Source organism: Mus pahari, chromosome 2, assembly GCF_900095145.1.
Source record: "Mus pahari chromosome 2, PAHARI_EIJ_v1.1, whole genome shotgun sequence".
In the NCBI taxonomy this organism is placed as follows: Eukaryota; Metazoa; Chordata; class Mammalia; order Rodentia; family Muridae; genus Mus; species Mus pahari.
In genome coordinates this window covers 161,510,788-161,529,447 of record NC_034591.1, presented here as the reverse complement: position 1 = coordinate 161,529,447, position 18,660 = coordinate 161,510,788, and the positions used below count along the sequence as shown (strand labels likewise).

General features: G+C 46.2%; 1 protein-coding gene across 1 annotated transcript in view; it reads right to left on the bottom strand.

Annotated features, from left to right (window-relative positions):
* Positions 1-443: 443 nt before the first annotated feature.
* Klhl42 (kelch like family member 42) overlaps positions 444-18,660 on the bottom strand; it is a 20,623-nt gene continuing 2,406 nt past the window's right edge. Inside the window, exons 2-3 of the mRNA XM_021191043.2 lie at positions 10,274-10,467; positions 444-5,532 (exon numbers count right to left, since the gene is read on the bottom strand). Of these exons, the coding sequence (XP_021046702.1) occupies positions 5,081-5,532; positions 10,274-10,467 (646 nt within the window). The 3' untranslated portion in view covers positions 444-5,080. The remainder of the gene's footprint in view (positions 5,533-10,273; positions 10,468-18,660) is intronic.

Genomic DNA, 18,660 nt, shown 5'->3' with positions numbered 1-18,660 from the left:
AATCAGGACAGGCTTATCAAGTAGTGCATCTTAAATATGCATGTTCACGTTTTCCTGCACATGAAGCAAACAGAAGCTGCTCAAAAAGGGACACTGACCCAGCCTTGTGACTAGAGTCACAGTAAAACCAATACAAAAGCAAGGAACTTTGTGTTTCCACTTTTCTGGAATGGAGGGAGAAGAATGTTAGGAACAGAGAGGCACCATGAGATGGTGCAGCATACCAGCCAGGCTGACTCTGGTCAGGATTCCAGGGACTGAAGGATTCCAGGACACAGAGGCCGAAGACTGACCCAGAAATCTGTAAAATTCAGGCCCCTCCCAGCTTCCGCGCAGAAGCTCACAGACCCCTCCTTTTGGATTGCTAAGCCCCTGGTCCCAAGCTTTGCTCATCACACACACACATCAAAAGCTGATTGAGAACTATTTTATTTAAAGGCATTTCCTTCCATAGTCCAAAGAAACAAAATGAACACAGCTCCGTGGTTCACAGGTGTCAGATGCACAAACACGGTTATGGATATGTGACAATGCTGATATGTGTGTTTATGCCACACTCCAAACTACAGACTCAGTACAATATTTCAAACAAAGAAAGTGTCAGTCATAACAGAATGTAACTTGAGGATTATCTTTTTCCATAAAAAATAACTAGGTAAGAAAACACTGGAGGGACAGAGAAATGTCGCACCCTGAAGTGATACAACAAATCACATTTTCCTTTGCTTTGCCGGTGACAAGCTATGGAAAGCACCAACCAGCCCTACGGAAACACTGAGCACCCTGGGCTCTACGGAATGGACCCTCTTTTTCATTTCACGGGCTTCCTGTAGGAATGGGTGAATATGGCTATGTCAAGTGGCAGCTGGCAGTCACTATGTATTTCCTGCTGTGTTCCCAAACTAATGAAAGTGTGAAAAGCAAACGTGAGTACTAAACCTAAGGTGGAAACTACTCGACAGTCATTGGCAAGGCAAACTCAAACAACCTCAATGACAAAGTGTCCAAGGGAGCATTGCTGAATTCTTCCACGGGAATGTTTTAAAGGCAAAGGCATAAACGTACCAGCGCTGAGCTTACTCGTGCCAAATCTTTACCTTCTCTCCTTCCTCCTTCATTAGAACCATCTGCGGGGCTACAGTGCTGAGTGAGTTCTAAATAAAACACATTCCACATCATTTCTGTGTTTTCACAAACTGCGAAGTGCAAGGATTATAAAAAGTAGTTAACTTTAAAATTAAGAAAAAAACATACACAGAAAAAAAAAAAAAACCTGAAACATGGGATATGATGTTCAGATTTAAGGACAAACAAGCTCCCGGGGTTATTACTGAATCACAAGGCAGTGGGCAGTGGGCCCAGTGGGCCTGACTAAAGTGGGCATCTCTGGCTACACCATGGCTGAAAATGAGAGCACATTGTCCTAGGAACAGTGGTTCAGTCAGTGTCCCTAAGCTAGGCTCTGTCTCACACCAACACTCAATGTTTCTGGTCACCAAGGAATGGAATTGATGTAGCTCACTGCTTCCAGAGATCACAGCTCCCTTCATACTGACCATCTCCGAAGCAGGGGCGGGGACTGGCATTCACTTCACTCTGATAGGCTGGCAGGATGTCTGGTAGCACTGATTGACAGGTCTCCCAGGTACAAACCCTGGCAGAGTGAGTGTACACACAGACCCCGAACTCCTGGGTAAGGACAAGACAACCTTCAGCACGATCCCTTTGTCCTGCAGACCCTCAAGTCAGCAGTGCTAAGCTAAGCTCACCAAACACCTTGACAAAGACATCAGGGCCCCTTCTATTTACCTCTTTGGCCAAACAGGCTTGTAACTTTACCTGGAATTCTGAGGACTGCGCCTCTAACAGTCTATAAACAACTGTTTATTAAAAAGAAACATTTTCCTCTGTTCTCCCAGTATAGAGCTACAGTACCCTCTCCTTCCCTCTGCTTGGATGGAAACTCAAGGCATCTAAGATTGCTCGGGTTCTTGGCTTTAGAAATAACAGAAAACATCAGGGTCAAAGTCTCTTTGGTTTCACGCTTAATCTTAAGCCTTGTGTGTTTCTTGCCAGCATCTTGTAAGTTCTTTGACAATATGTCTTAGCTCAGATTGCAGAAGTTATGGATTCTCACACAGTCATCTCAGAACCTTTTCTGGTGCCAAGGGGAGAAGCCTCCCAGAGAAGGAGTGCACACTTTGCAGGCAGCTCCCTTGGGGGTACTCCCAGACACTTCCTGCTACACAGTGGGAGTCAGAACCCCAGAAGCTGGGGGTGGGGGGAGTAAGGCAACAGAGAATGGAAAGAAATACAAAGTATCACATAAGGAGTTAGTTGTCTGAGCAAGGGAAGGTTTCCGAAGGAACACTTTCATCCTGGCCGAATTCTGCAGTTGGCACCAGCTGAACTCCAAGTGCTCTTAGAATGCCCAGGCAGGTAAAGGGCACAGGCAGACAGATGTCATAAAACCCATCCAGTTCTATGACATGACTCTCTTCTCCAAGCATAGCTGGCAGCAAGAACAACAAACTTCTGCTGGGAGTCTGTGCATCTAAACCCCAGAGCCATATAATGCACACAGGCTACATGTTAAGCCTGGAGTGAGAGCTTTGTGGATTTCAGTTTTAGAACTTCATTTGGTCCAAGAATCTAGTTGCTGGCATTAGGAAATATGCCCAAAGATGGCCATCAGGAAGAGAACTAGTCAACAGGTAGACGCCATGATGGGCTTTTAAGAAGTGTATTTTCACAAGATAATTGCCCATCTTTGTCCATTGCAAATTCAACTGCCAGTTTCCTCTGAATATTCAGGACTAGGCTGCATAAAAATGAAGACCCATAAGAACAAACATAAATTAGATTTTAAAGTGCAATAATGAAATTCTAGACTCCTCCAAAATTTAATTCCACAGTGAATATAAATTAAATCTACTCTATAAGTACCATTTTGGTGAAGTTTTTAGCTCAGAGTTTTTTGTTACTTGAAAAGAACCCAGCAAAACAATTTTAAAAGTAATACATAAAGACAGGCACGGAAGCAAGAGGCTGAGGTGAGAGTCTCCAGTTTGGAGTTATCCTGGATTGTAAGGCAAATACTCTGTCTTAGAGAGGGAAAAATAAGGGGGTGGGGGTAAGAAAAACAGACTTAGTGTTTGAAAACAGATGTGGCTGGAAATGGCCTGTAAGCTTCCAATGGCATTACAAGCAGGTTGATTGGATATTGGTAGATTTCATGACAAGACACTAAGAATTGTCACCATGTCCCAAATAAAGACTAGCAGCGCTTCTAAATCGCTGTGCAAAGAAGAGTTTTATAACTAGACTCTAAAACTGTATTAGAGGCATGGCTGTAAAGAAACCCTGAAGTGACTCCCTCATTAACACTGAAGACCTACTAGGGGTCAGCTTCCCTCAAGACCTACTAGGGGTCAGCTCCCCTCTCCCATGCCCAGCTACCAGGAAAGCAGCTGTGCACAGAACCAGGAAGAATCTGCCTGTAGCTCTTGGTTCTCTATGGAGCTTTCTTAAATATGCAAGGCAGCAGCCTGCTGCTGGTGTCGAGATGGAGTCCAGTCCCTTTAGCCGACTCCATTGCAAGATAGCAGCTGGTTGCAGCAAATTCTCTTCAATCAAAATTCCTGTAGGTGAGGACCTTGTTGCTGTAAGTGCCGGAGATTAAACCTGGGGCCTCTCGTACGTGCTAAGTAGGCCCTTGAGTCTTTTAAGAAACACAGACCCATGATTGGCAGGTCCTTAAGTTATGCACCGCTGTTGGCATGAGAGCTCTGAGGCCAGCATCTCACCTCAAGTCAGAAAGGCCAGCAGAGGCCATCCCACGTCTGTAAGGAACATCTAACTCCCCTGCTTTCTAGCACACATCAGCTACAGCCATCCTTCCCTTAAAAAGGCAAACCATGGCTGCACATCTAAGGCTAAGATCAAGCTAGAAGCAAACCTATGTAAGTGTGCAAACATTACATTCAATTAAAGTAATTCCTAAAGGCATCTTTCTTCATGTGGTCCTCCTCCTCATCTAAGACTCAATTTACAAAGTGTTTATAGCAATCTTCTAAACACAAAGGCCTCACAATGAAGCTGTGGTGACCCACACAGACCCTCATTTGCTACACTCGAGATAAGAGGTTCACTAGTCTACTTTAGACAGCATTCTCAATTGCACAAAGACAGGGAAAGTGGCTGAGAATGTGTTTATCCACGTTTGTGGATGGTCTGGCTGCTTGTGTGGATTCTCTCTCTGGCTCTATCCTTGTAGCAGGCAAGGCAACCATAGCTTGTGGGCCCCAAGGACAGCTACAAAACAGCCAGCAAACACAACATCAGCCAACTTACTTAGATCATGAAGAGACTTTTTTAAAGGTAACTCAAGTGTGCACAAAGTTTATAAATGATAATATGATTTCTAAATGTCAAAAGGTTGGACACACCTGTTAGGGTTTCTGAAAACAAATATAAGATAAAATGTCTGCCCAGAGAGACAGGGTGACAACCGGGTGACAAGGGAGCCGGAAGCTAAGGAGGTGACGGATCCTAATGCTTGTCAAATAAACCGATCACCAAAAGGAATGTCCCTACTGAGGAGATCTCAGGTGACCTGAAGAAAGAGCATTTTTAATGTCATCTTTTCCGGGACTACCATGAGGCCCTGGATTCCATTCCCAGCAAGGAAAAAAAAAAAAAAAAAAAACACATACACAAAACAAAACCATTATTATCAGGTTAGCTACTGACCTTGGCCCATGCAAGGCAGACTCTAGTAGTCTACTTTTTAATGGTGGATTTGAGTTGTTGGTCCAAGACTGTTAGGTTTGAATGAATACTTATCATGACATTTGTTCCCAAGATACAAAAAAAAAAAAAAACCCCAATCTGAAAAGAATAGGGTTGGTCTCTTCACCCTAAGTTTTCAAGTAATTAGTTTCAAGAAAGCTTATTTACAGCTGAGCCGCCTACATACGCAACCTATGTTAGCCCACTCTGTCCCTTCAGGAGTCAGGACTTCAAAGGCTTGCCTTTGTCCCCTTGAACCAGACTTTTCTTTTAAATGCTGTTGAATCGGTCAGGTCTCTGCTTTATTGGGCAGATAGAGAGAGGAAATCAACAAGTTATGTCCGAAAGCTGGGAACCGCCGGAAGGCCTCCCAGCTATCAGCAAAGATGTTGTACTTGAGAAACACTCGGTGCTCCAAGCTGGTGGACAGGGTGACATCCCTGCTCATAATGTAGATGCCGTCATTGTGCAGTGCGCATGTCAAGTTCAGGCCCGATTTGGACGTGTTCTCCTTCAGGTAGAGCCACTGCCGCGTGACTGTGTTGTAGGACTGCACGGTGAGCATGTCCTCACTCTGGCTGTTCCTGCGGTTGGGCCCCAGTTCATGGAGACACCCGCCCACGATGTAGATGGTCTCCTCCACGGACACCATCTGCTGCTTGCGGATATGGACGTCACAGGTCTCAAACAGCGTCCAGAGGTCGGCGGAGGGGCAGTACTGTAGGATGTTCATGTTGCGATCTGAAAGACACAAAGAGGCCAGATGACACCACCCAGGCAGTGGAGAGGCATCCATGTGGCCTAGGCAGCTCACTCAGAAAGGCAGGGGATAGAGAAATGGTTTTCTAAGCAGATGGGGCAGAGGTCATCTGGATTCTCACCCACTACCTTTTTTCCCAGGCACTTCCTTCTTGGGAGAATCTCAGAACCACAAAGCCAGAAGCCAGGTATGGTGGCTCACACCTATAATGCCAGCACTGGGAAAGCCCAAACAGGAGGCTCTTGAGTTGGACACCGGAAGGGGCAGCTTTGGTTTGGGTACAACTTGCAGACGCTGCTTTAGACAGGCGGCTATGCTGAGTTGCTGTACCTCAGAGCAAGACCCCGAGTCCTCCGAGAGAAGAGTTAGCCTCAGCAAACCTCGGGGCACCCTCACACTACTGTAGCAGATTCTACGCTTTAATGAGAAGCGCTGGCTAACCAGAGATTTGAACCCTAGTGACCTATGCTGTCTTACCCAAAATGGAAAACCCACAATGTAAAACTTATTCTTCAGCAAAATGGTGGTACGCCTACCATTAGACTTGAACAAACAGGATTCACAGCACTGAAACTGTGCTGCCTGCTTGGGGGGGGGGCGGGGGAGGCGCTGTGCAACCCTTAGAACGCCCCACATGATATTGCTCCCCATGGTCCTGCCTGCCTGAGCAGCCTGCCCTGCACTGCAGCCTGCTAAGTCACAAGGTCACCATAATCATCACCATAGCCCAACAGCCTCCGCCTCTCAGACAGCAAGAGAACACCTGACTACACACAAGATAGAGAGGTCCAGACCCCTCCACCTCTCAGGCGGCTAGAGAACGCCTGACTACCCACAAGATAGAGAGGTCCAGACCCCTCCGCCTCTCAGACGGCTAGAGAACGCCTGACTACACACAAGATAGGTCCAGACCCCTGCCCTCTGTGTCTCGGCAAACCCTAAAAACCATACCAAAACCCAACAGTTAGCAAAACAGGTTTCCAGGGTCAGGAGACACAGGAGCCTCAGCTCCTGCAGATCCACTCACACACCTACCTCCCAAATGTAGCACTGGAGACCCATCAAAGACCCCGCCTCCCGCCGGCTCTTGCTTGATCTTACGGATAACAGTCAGGGTTGGTGAATGCCTTCTGTCTTTTTTTTTCTTTAAACTAATAACTACTTTCAGGAAAAGTATAGTCTCTCTTTTTGAAGGAAAAAAAAAACAAAACGAACAAACAAAAACCGCCTGTCTTACCATCTACTTGAGAGGCTGAAGCAAGAGGATTTCAAGTTCAAGGTTTGCCTGTGCTACAGAGAGAATTCAGAGCCTGCCTAGGCAACACAGTGAGACTCTGCCTCGAAGTACGTCTAATAAGAAGGCTAGGTATGTAGAGTACTTGCTAGTGTGCATGGGGACCTGGTCAGGTTCCCAACATTGCAAAATAAGGAAAACAGAAAATAACGTTGGGAGGTTCCACACAGGGCTTCACTTATCTCTTTTTAAACTGATTTTTAAAACATTTTCTTCTCTAAGAAAGCACAAATGGCTTTAGCCACAGGGCAGGAGAAAAAAAAAAGAGGTAAAGTGATTAACAACCCCCAAAAATGAAGTTTCTGTTTGTTATTGCTAAACAAAAAAACAAAAACTGAGCTGTGAGCAGAAGAAACAGCTCAGGGTCTGGAGCCAGCAATGGACCAGCCCATAGCAACAGACTCACCTACTGCAATGGACCCACAACTACAGAGTGACCCTGCCACGGCAATGGACCCTCCCACAGCAATGGACTCAAAACAGCAGCAGCACCTCCCACAGCAATGGACCCTCTCAAAGCAATGGTAACCTATAGTAACTGACTCACCCACAGCAGGTGGAACGCCATCCACCCCACCTATTGCTACACGTAAAGAGCTCTACAGTTGGCCTGGCATGGTGGTACGCATCTGTAATCACAGATTACACCCTCAGAGGCTGAGGAAGGAGGATTGCAAACTCAAGGCCAGCCTTGGCTACAAAGTAAGACTGACCTCGTCTAAGAAAGGGAGGTACAGACGGAAAGACAAGCCCCAGAGCCAAATCTGAGTCCAAGCTAGCAGGGAACAGACAGCAGGTCCTGGGTGTGTGCTGGTCCCTGTGCCCACAGCTTTCCGGCCCTAGGGAACTGCCTCTCTGGTCCTCTCGAAGGTCTGCACTTATCTACTTAGAGATTAGATAATAAGGTCACTCTAGAAGATAGACAAGGAGGGGTTGGTTAATCTACCCAGGACACCTGGCTGGGTCACCAGCAAGCTCCTCTCCTCATACCAACATCCTGTAGGCCTTCTTGGGTCTTCTGGTGCAAACTCGCTCCCCCTCTTCACTGAGCACTGGCTCAGGCAGCCTGACTTGGTGAGAAAATCTTTAGGTCTTTACATTTAAAACAGATTCCTCTGCCCTTTAGGGTTGCTAGGATTTCCTACTGGATTTATGCCTGTTGTTTTGTTGTTTGTTTGTTTTTTTTAATTTTGGGATGTCTCATTCTCTAGCCTGCATTCAGCTGAGCTGGAACTCACTATGTAGCCCAGGATGGCCTCAAAGTTGCAGCAATCCTGCCTTATCCTTCCACGTGATAAGAATACAGGGATGGCCAACCACACCTGGCGTCTCCATCTCTCTACGACACGGCAAGGAACTGAAATAACCAAAATCTATTATAAAAGTCATGGGTGTGGTGATGCATGCCTTTCATCCGGGGGCAGGTGCATCTTTATGAGTTGGACCATACAGCAAGTTCCAACGCAGTCAGGGATACATAATAGAGAGACCCTGTATCATAACCAAAACAAACAAAACAAAAAGTCATGAACCGTTACTTAATGAATTTTAAAAGTCTCGTCTAAGAAGTCAACAGGATGGGAATCCAACTCAAGTCCTGGTTTTTGTTCTTCTTGTTTTGTTTGTTTGTTTGTTTGTTTTCTGTTTTATTGTTTTTGTCTGTTTTCCCCAAACAATTGGGAAGAGCTGTTTATAATGGGAACTACAGGAACTATCAGGAAGTGCTGGAAAAGCCAGGGTTAGAGAGAACAGCCAGTGCCCAGCCCTCTCAGCTTAGAACACAAACACCCGTCAGTCCACCTCTGACCGCACAGAACGGTCTCTGGCATGGAGAATCCAGGATGGACATCATCCTGGGTGGCCCAAGTGAAGAAGGCACGCTAGTGGTGGCCATGAAGCTCAAAACACCCAAGAAGGGTTTTCCAGGTCAATCTACAGCCCATTTGCTGAGCCAAGGTCATGGAAGAGCCAGGAAATCTACCAGAAGAACAGTGCTACCGGCAGGAGCCAGCAGCTCCTGCGTGGAAGAGAAGCTGGGGCACAAGCGTGTGTCATGTCAGCCAGGGTGTATTCTGAATAGCTCGCCGAGACAGGGTGGTGGCTCATGCAGAGAATCCCAGCACCTGGAGGCTCAGACAAGGGGACCGAGCTACAGAGTTCTACACCATAGACTGCGCCACGGTAAGGCCTGGCTTCAAAACACAAACCACACATTGCCTGAAAGAAAGGAGAAATGTCTGTAGGTAAACAATCTAGCTAGTCACTTTCCTAGAAAAACAGAAACAAGGATGTAGGATTCAGGAGTGTCAGATGCCATGCATGGCTGTCTAAACGTGTGAAATCAATCGATGCTATACTAAGCCCCAGTGCAAGTGGTGCAGAGCACAAGCAAAGGCAGATTATCTTGAGTCCCAGTGGGGGCCACGGGGAAGTGACGGCATTTGAGGAAGCAAACAGTCCACAGCTTCCATCACACTCCTCCCTCTGCTGCTGCTGCCTCTCCTCAGAGGCACAAATATACAGGCTAGCTGCTGAGTAACCCCCACACCCCCAAAGCAGGTCCAATCCACAACCTCAGCTCTCACCAGAGAGACCTCACTTGAAAACAGATCTGCGGACCTCAAACCCAACTGCCAGCCTCCGTACCAGAGGCAGAGACTCACAGGGGAAGCCACATGAAGACAGGCAGACATGCACGAGGAAGCCACCAGACAGCAAGAGAAGAGGTGAGGAAGACTAGATAGAGCCTTTGGAAGACCCTGCGGAGAGCTTCCTCTCTCTTCCTCTTGCTCTACCATCTCCCAGGCTGGCCTTAAAGTAGCAGTCCGGCTCCCTGTACCTCCCCAGTGCTAGGATCACAAGAGTGCACAGTCACACCCAGCTCTGAACCTGGGGACTGTCTCTTTTCCACACTACTCCTACAAAATGTCCACCACACAGATGTGCACGTGCAGACGGTAGAACACGCTGCATAGGTGTTACCATCTGGTCTAAAAAGTTCTCTTGTGCTTATACCCTTCCACCTCCGTGGGACATAGAAACTGGGCCCAGAGCAAGAACCAGACTTAGCTCTGGCATGGCCCTGGTGGGCGGGTTTAACTCTTGGGGAGACAAAGGTACTCAGTGTATCCTTTTTGCCCAAGCTGTGACACAAACCTCCAATATGGGCGGGTTCCAGGTACTGACCATAAGGCTGGGTTTCTAGAAGCACAAAGAACATTCATAATCTTTCATAATTCCCTCTTCCATGTGAACAATGTCCATGCTTAAATAAGGTCATCAAAGGTCCTCCCTGCCTAACCCATCCTGCTCAGGGCTCACATCCTGAAGAAAAGGTGAGTATATAGCATCTACTGCATAAAATCTCACGCCTGACCCAGCCAGGTTGCTGCAGCTTATGCAAAAGCAGTTGACCGCCACTCACTCACCTCGGGTGGTATATCCACCGATGACATAAATCTTCCCCATGCACTCGCAGGCAGAGAACTCAGCCAGAGGGTTTGGCAGGGGAGCTACAAAATTCCACGTATCTTGCTCGGGATTGTAGCACTCCACGTTAGAAACGGCCTGCCCACCAATGGCGTAAAGCTTCGAATTGACGGCCACGAGTTTGAAGTTAGATCTGAAAGGAAGACGCAGACCGCAAGGTCAGTTCTGGCCATGACATGGGAGGGCGATGTCTGGCAGAAGGTGTCCTGAAGTGTTCCAGTCAGAGCCATTCTGCCTGGTGACTGCAGAGGTGACTTCTCAGATGTTACTCTGGTACCCAGGACTCCACACTCTGCTGGGAAGGAATGGGAATCCACAGATACAAGCAACTCCAAACAGGCAGCTCTTGGTGACAAGGACCAATCTTGCCTGTGGGCCTGAGGCCAGGATCAGGGTACCTGCTCTACACTGAACTCAGTCTTCCCCATCTGAAGATGCCATGCCTGGATCCAGCCAGCAGTTTCAGACCCAAATATAAATGACACATTGCATCTGTCATGGACATGTGCAGACATCCATCCCCCTTAGGTGAGACTGCAATAACTACCTAAAGAACACATGCGTTCTGTTCTGTTCTGTTCCATGAAGTTCAAGATGAATTAAAACGCAGCAGGATGCTGGAGTGATGTGCAGCCCGTGACATTTTAAGTTCAGACCTGGAACTAATCCCCAGCCATAGTCACTATGTCACGGCACGGTGGTCCCCATATCCAACAGAAACACCTCGCAGAAGGATGTCTGGCACACAGAGCTTCAAAGGATTTCAGCCTATCATGACAGAGAGCACTTGAAGAGCAGTTCTTGGTGGCAAGGGCTGGAGGCTGTCACACCACAGTGGAGCGGGAGGCACAGAGACAGAAGGAACTAGGAAGCAGCCAGGTGTGGCCTTCAAGTCCCACCCTTTGTGACTACACCACCCCTTGACAAGAGACCCATGCTCTAAATGATCCATAACCTCCCTGAACACCCTCACCAGCTGAGGAAGTTCCCAAGACTTAAGACTTGTGCCTGGGGGGTGGGGGAGGAGGGAAAAGGCAGGGGGGACAGGGACAGTTCAGATCGCAAACACCACTACTCCTTCCAGGAGTATGAGCAGGAAAGAAAGCAGGGCTGGTTGGTTAAGACCACTGGCTGCTCTTGCATAGGACCCAAGTTCAGTTCCCAGCACATACACGGCAGCTTCTAACCTCCTGTAACTCCAGCTCCAGGGAATCTGATTTCCTCTTCTGGCTTCCTCTGGCACTGGCATACCTGTGCCATACCATCATACAGGTGTGCATTTAAATACCTTTAAAATAAGTCTTTGGAAGAGAGAGAGTACAGACTCATCCCTCAGCTTTCTCCTCACAGAATGGGTAGGCCATTTTTCCTCAGAGAGGAGGCTCCCGGCACAGACACAGATATAAAGGACACAGTTCATTGGAAGGCAGTTTATATACTCAGTTGCCACATATAAATGGGGATGGCTAAGCTGAACTACTTATGGATAAATGTGTTGTCATCAGCTAAGTAAGTTGTTTTGAGGGTGTCCCCACTCCTCTATAGAGACACACAACAGGCACGTTCACAACCCTCCTACAGCACAAAGGCCATGCACCCATCAGCTGGCTCAGCCCCAGCTCCTCACAACCAGCAGGATAGCCAGTCCACTTCAGGTCCTCATCTCTAACGCAGGGGAATCTCACCCAGTGGCTAAACACACAAGCAAGAGATGTTCTCTGCCCAAACCTTTCTGCCTTGTGAAATGAAGGTGCCAGGCATGGCCCTTGGGTCTAACTCCAACAAGGATTGCTACAGGAAGAATTACATTGCAGAAGACAAGTACAGAAGCAGCTAACAGAGGCAAAGCCACAACAGAAGCTTTGTAGGCGGGAGAGGGAGTCTCAGGCATGGTGGAGGAAGAACGCTAAGAAGGTATGGCTCTTTACAGGTGCCTGGGTGCATATGAACTGTTCCGTTTGTTTTCCAAGTGTGAGGGTGAACCCAGCGTTCTCCATCCAGAGCCTCAAGGCCATTAAATCCATCCAGCCATGAAGACAGACCTCGCCCTGGTGGCAGCACCTGGGCGATCCCCGGTTCATGCTGCTTACTCTCCCCACTGCCAACCACGGTCCTTAAAATCCAGCTATCGTGCCCTCTCTTCGTGTGCAGATCCGGTGAACCAGAGGAAATAATGTTCGTAAACAACTCTAGATCTTAACCAGCTCAGCGTGGTTTCACTTCCCACCGGTGGGCACACAGTAAATTCTGCAGTATCAAAAACAGTGTGTGCAATTCATCCTGCATGCTTTTAGGCAAAAAGGTAAGAGATCTTTTTCTGAAACTCAGGACAGGCAGCTAAGTAAACAATTCCATCTCTCCAAACCCAGTAAGCGCAAGCTCTCATCAAGAGAGATGTTTATTAATGTTGGGTTTGCTTGCAGATGGGCTAGCCGTCTGAAAACAAACCAATTGCTAAATTTAGAGGCACATCACTGAGGGCTCTAACTCCAGGCTTGTACAGAGAAATCTAAACTCCACTGTTGAACAACTGAGTGACCTGGGACAGTGACTGAAGCTCAGTAAATTTGTGCCTATTTCTCTACCTCTCAAGTAGAGTTAAGCACACAGTCTGCCCTAGGGGGAGAAGGAGCCTTAGTATTGGTTTTAAGATTTCATTTCTTTAACTATATACATATAGGGGTGTATGCAGATGTGTGCAGGTGTCCACGTGACTATGAACCACCTGAGTGAATGCTAGGAACTGACTCAGGTCCTCTGGAACAGCAACACATACCCTTTACCACTGAACCACCTCTCCAGTCCCTCTTTGCTTTTAAACTTTATTGCATTTATTTATTGCATCACTCTGTGTATATGTGTATGTCTGTGCATTGGCATGCAGGGGTGTACATGCTACAGTGTACAGATAGAAGTCAGAGGACACTTCTGTCCTTCAGTCACATGAGTCCCAGGGGTGGACTCAGGTTGTCAGGCTCAGAAGCAGTCCCTGAGCCCTCTCTCCAGCCCTGAGCCCCACTTTCTTAGCTCCAGGAGGATTGTCTTCTCACTACAGCACAAACAGCCTCCAGAATTCTTCAGTCTGTGTTCTTGTCTACAAATCCCTGACAATTCACTTCCAACTTCTTTTTTTTTTTTTTTTTTTGGTTTTTAGACAGGGTTTCTCTGTATAGCCCTGGCTATCCTGGAACTCACTTTGTAGACCAGGCTGGCCTCGAACTCAGAAATCCGCCTGCCTCTGCCTCCCGAGTGCTGGGATTAAAGGCGTGCACCACCACGCCTGGCATTTTTTTTTTTAAAGATTTATTTATTGTTATATGTAAGTATACTGTAGTTGTCTTCAGACACACCAGAAGAGGGCATCGGATCTCATTGCGGATGGTTGTGAGCCACCATGTGGTTGCTGGGATTTGAACTCAGGACCTTTGGAAGAGCAGTCAGTGCTCTTACCCACTGAACCATTTCACCAGCCCTCACTTCCAACTTACAACAGCTCACACTCGTCAGCTGGAGCAGTGAGTGTGCATCTGAGCTATCAATTACTTCAATTACCTTTTCTTCCTTCATATTGACCCTGGACACACTATGTTAAGGAAGAAAGGCAACTGTAATATTAAATAAGCCTTCATTTTGTAGCTGTATATGATTCACTCGCAGTAAGTAAAAAGCAAGTGACACAAATTAGGCATGGCTGCAATTTAATTTCCATTTCCCTTGGGAAGAAATGCAAAGCCTGATAGCTATAGAACATGGGCTCAGCCTGAGGGCCAGGGTTCAATACCCAAAGCAGACGCAGGGGGTGATGGGAGGGCTGAGACAGGAGGATCTTAGAGTTTAGAGAGGCCAGGTCAAACTATACAGAAGCTCCTGACTCAAACACACACTTAAAACTAAGTGATCTGTCACTGGGCAATGGTGACACATGCCTCTGATCCCAGCACTCAGGATGCAGAGGCAACTGGATCTCTGTGAGTTTGAGGACAGCCTGGACTACAGAATGAGTTTCAGGACAGTCAGAGCTAGACTAACAGCTATGCAAACCACAGTGAGGAGGGTGACACCAGAGCTGAGATTGGCCCTTTGTGTAAAAATGACTAAACTCACTGGGGAAATGGGGTCAGTAATGAGACCAACCTCACAGAGATGCTGGAGAATAATAACAAAGTAACCTCAACACCTGACCCAGAAACAGAGTTCCAGAAACCAAAAATGCAACAGTGGCTTGCTACAGACAATTCTGTTACTGTGAAACACTAAGCTTCCCCTGCCCTGCCCTGCCCTGCCCCGTACCCCCTCCCCTCCTCAGGCCCATCCAGTTCTTCAGTCCTTCCTTCCCCTTCCTCGGCTGTAGTGACCTCTGCTGGGGACCATGTTGGAGATGGGCGAAGCTAGAAAACAGAAACACTCATCGTGGCTCTTACAACCACCTACGGGAAAGTCAAAAAGCAAAAAGCAAAAGCAATTTCAACTGTTGGTCAGAATCCGACTCTGGAGGTTAAAACAGGACTGTCATTTTCCCTCCTCCCCTAGTGCCTAGCTGTGTGGGCTCTGCAGCCTCTCAAAGTGTTCCCAATTCAGGCTCCTCTGCCAGCAGACAGTTGAGGCCTCTCTGGCCTTGCTGCATTCTCACACAAACTGGACCCCCTGGGCTTCAACTTCAGAGCAGAGGCCTGGAGTTGAGGAAGACCCTAGAGACAATCTCAGAAATTTAAAAAAAAAAAAAAGAAAGAAAAATTTACAAAGAACGCCTGCAGTCAGTGGCCAGTTCCTGCAAGCCATCCCTAGTTAAGGTGGGGAGAGAAGGGAATTTTGTGGTCATATAAGCTTCCACATGTCAAGAGTCAAATCTATGTTCAGACAATGAGCCGTGTTGTACACCTGAAAAAAATGCCTCAAAAAAAAAAAAATGCTGGTACTTGAACAGTATTTTCTTTTCTAAAATTACACTTATTTATGTGCAAGAACATATACACAGGCCACAGCACACATGAAAGGTCAAAGGACAACTTGCAGGAATCAGTTCTCTCCTTCTACCATGTTGGTCCTAGGACTTAAATTCAGTTCACCAGGCTTGGTAGCAAGTGCCTATAACCGACTAAGATCCATATTACCAACCTATATGGTCATTTTCAAGCCTATGACTTTACATTATACTTTGAAAAGAAATTTCAAAGATTCATATATAAATGTAAAAAGGCAGAACTGCAAGACAGATGAGTCTGTCCATGTCCTTATCTAGATGAGGTCCAGATAAAGTCAGAATAAGCTGCCAACATTTAAAGACTAGGATACCTCATGTACAGCCACGCCAACTCCTCACTTCCACTAAAGAATAACCAATGTGGTCCAGGGTGAGGAGTCCCATGCTGACATTACACCTGGTCCCCACAACTCCTACCCACACTCTACACACTGACATCACCTGCCCTGCCATTCTAAGACTCCAGTTTTGATCATGTTAAAAAAAAAAAAAAAGCATGGTAAGGAAAACCTATCCAATATTGTATTAACAGCCATACATTCATATCTCTACCCATATAAAACTACCAATATGAATTTGAAAATGATAAGCAGGGGTTGGAAATGTGGCTCAACAATTAAGAGCAATGCCTGCTGCTTCAGAATACCTGGGTTTGAGTCCTGACACTCAGGTCCTGGCTCATAACCATTCTGTAACGCCAGCTCCAAAGGATCTGGTGCCCTCCTCTGGGACCTGTGGGTACTGCACACAAGGTGCACATAAATGCAGGCAAAACGCAACAATAAAAATAAATAAACCTTTTTTTAAAAGATAAGCCAATAGTTAGGAGGTGGTGGAACATACCTTTAATCCAGCACTTGAGAGGCAGAAGCAGACAGATCTCTGAGCTCGAGGCCAGCCTGATCTACAAAGTTCCAGGACAGCCAGGGCTACACAGAAAAACCCTGTCTCAAAAATCATTTGTATACAAAAATGAAGTCAATAAGCATTTTCAAAGAATGATGTTCTGATGAAAGGACACCACACTGAAGAGTTGCCCGCTTTATAGGGTGGGGAGAGCATCTCATCTTGACAGGAGAGGGGAACTGGCAAAATCCAACACTGCTCATGAGAAAATTACAAGTCTTTCATGGGCAACTGGGCAGCAGCCAAAATATAAAATGTGCATACACCTTGCCCCGCCACTCAGAGAACTTGGAACCAACTCACATGTGCCAAAGACAGTCATACACACAGACCAGGATGTCCAATACAGCAGTGTTTATAGGGACAAATGCATACCACCAAACACAGCCTGGAATGCTACATAAACATGAACAAGACAGAAGCAGCTAGCTCACACCTTTACGCCCATCGCTTGGAAAAAGCAGGAGGACTTGCCTCTAGTCCAAAGGCACCTGGGGCTAAAGACCCTTTCTCCAAACAACAAGCCAATATGCTGGTGTATGTCTCTAATCGTAGGACTCGGGGTGTAGGCAGGAAGATAAGAAATCCAAGGTCATTCTGGATATACAGAAAGTTCAAGGCCTGGGATACATGAGACCCTGTCTCAAAAAGATTAATAAAATTTATTAGTTTAAAACAAAATTTAATAAATAAAATAAAATTCATTATTATAAAATAGAATAAAAAATTATATCAATACACATCTGTGAATACAAAAAAATTCTTGAGACCCCAGCTCAAAAAAATTAATAAAATAATGTATTAGTTTAAAATAAAATATATTATAAAATAAAATAAAAATATATCAATATACATCTGTGAATACAAAATATTCATATACAGTAACTATTAATTAGAAGAAATATTAAGTACCTTAACAAATTTAGAGTAAAAGTACATGTATATACATCCCACCCACTGGAGAAAATATACATGTAGCTCTCCACTGAGAATGGCTAGTCACACCTATATTTCTATAAGCATCTATGCATTTATAATACCTAACTATGGCATGCATGTATAGATACATGTGGCTTGGTCCCCTGCATTGATCACACATAGATTTAGGGATGACTGAGTCACGAGGGCCCTAGGCCGTGGAAAGAATCACGTGATATCACATGTGGAAAGCAGCTGGTGAGACCTCCCTGGAGGAAGCAGACCCCTGGGTGGAGGTGGACATGAGGAATATTTTTCTTCTTTGCCATGAGTTAACCACTCTGCTCTACTATGTCAGGTGCTTGTCACGGAGTAACTTAGGCAGACACACTCACTTTATGGTTTCTAAGGCAGACACATGAGGCAGGAGCTAGAAAACAAGTTGACCATGTTTAAAGAGCACAGAAAGAACACTTTGAGGAAAACAGACCAAGAATCTGAAGCTAAAAAGAGAGACCGGTGAGAGGTCAGGACTGTGGAACTGAGGATGGATGAGATGCAGAGACCACATGGACAGAGCTGGCGACACACGGGGAAAGGTAAGACAGAACCTGGAAACTTCTATCTCCTCTTTGAACACCACCTTGGTTGAATCAACTAAAGCTCTTAAAGATTATTTTAAAATAACACTTTTGATACCAAAAAAATAACTTTATTATTTTGTTTCTGTTTGTTTTTAGAAAAGGTCTCTAGCTCAGGCTAGACTACAGTTCCAGCTGCCTCAGCCTAGAGATTACAAGTGTGTTGCTACTGTATCATCTCAGTGATGGAAGTATCACACTGCAGGAGGCTGAATGAAAACTAGCCCGCCCCCAGTTAGTGCCTCTGGGGCTGGTAATGCATCCATCTCTGCTTCTCACACCTCAGCTTGCCAGGATTTTTAGGATTTACTTTTATGTTTGTGTGTCTCTCTGCGTGTGCACATTCATGTGGTTGCCTGTAAAGGCCATAGGGTGGATGGTCTTATGCAAGAGCAGCAACCTCTTAACCTCTGAGCCATCAGAACAAGGAATGTTTCTGCAAATAATCTCTGATCTAAAGGTCCCTTTGTCCTGCAATGGACCTGGAAAAGACCAGAGTGGGACTTGGATGGCATCAGGTGGCCTGATAAAAAAAAAAAAGCCTGGGGCTGGTGAGATGGCTCAGTGGGTAAGAGCACCCGACTGCTCTTCCAAAGGTCCAGAGCTCAAATCCCAGCAACCACATGGTGGCTCATAACCATCTGTAATAAGATCTGATGCCCTCTTCCGGAGTGTCTGAAGATAGCTACAGTGTACTTACATATAATAAATAAATCTTTAAAAAATTAGAAAAATAAAAATAATAATAATAATAAAAGGAGAGCTCAAAAAAATTTCAAGTTATCCCAGCACTTGGGAGGCAGAAGCAGGCGGATTTCTGAGTTTGAGGCCAGCCTGGTCTACAGAGTGAGTTCCAGGACAGTCAGGGCTATACAGAGAA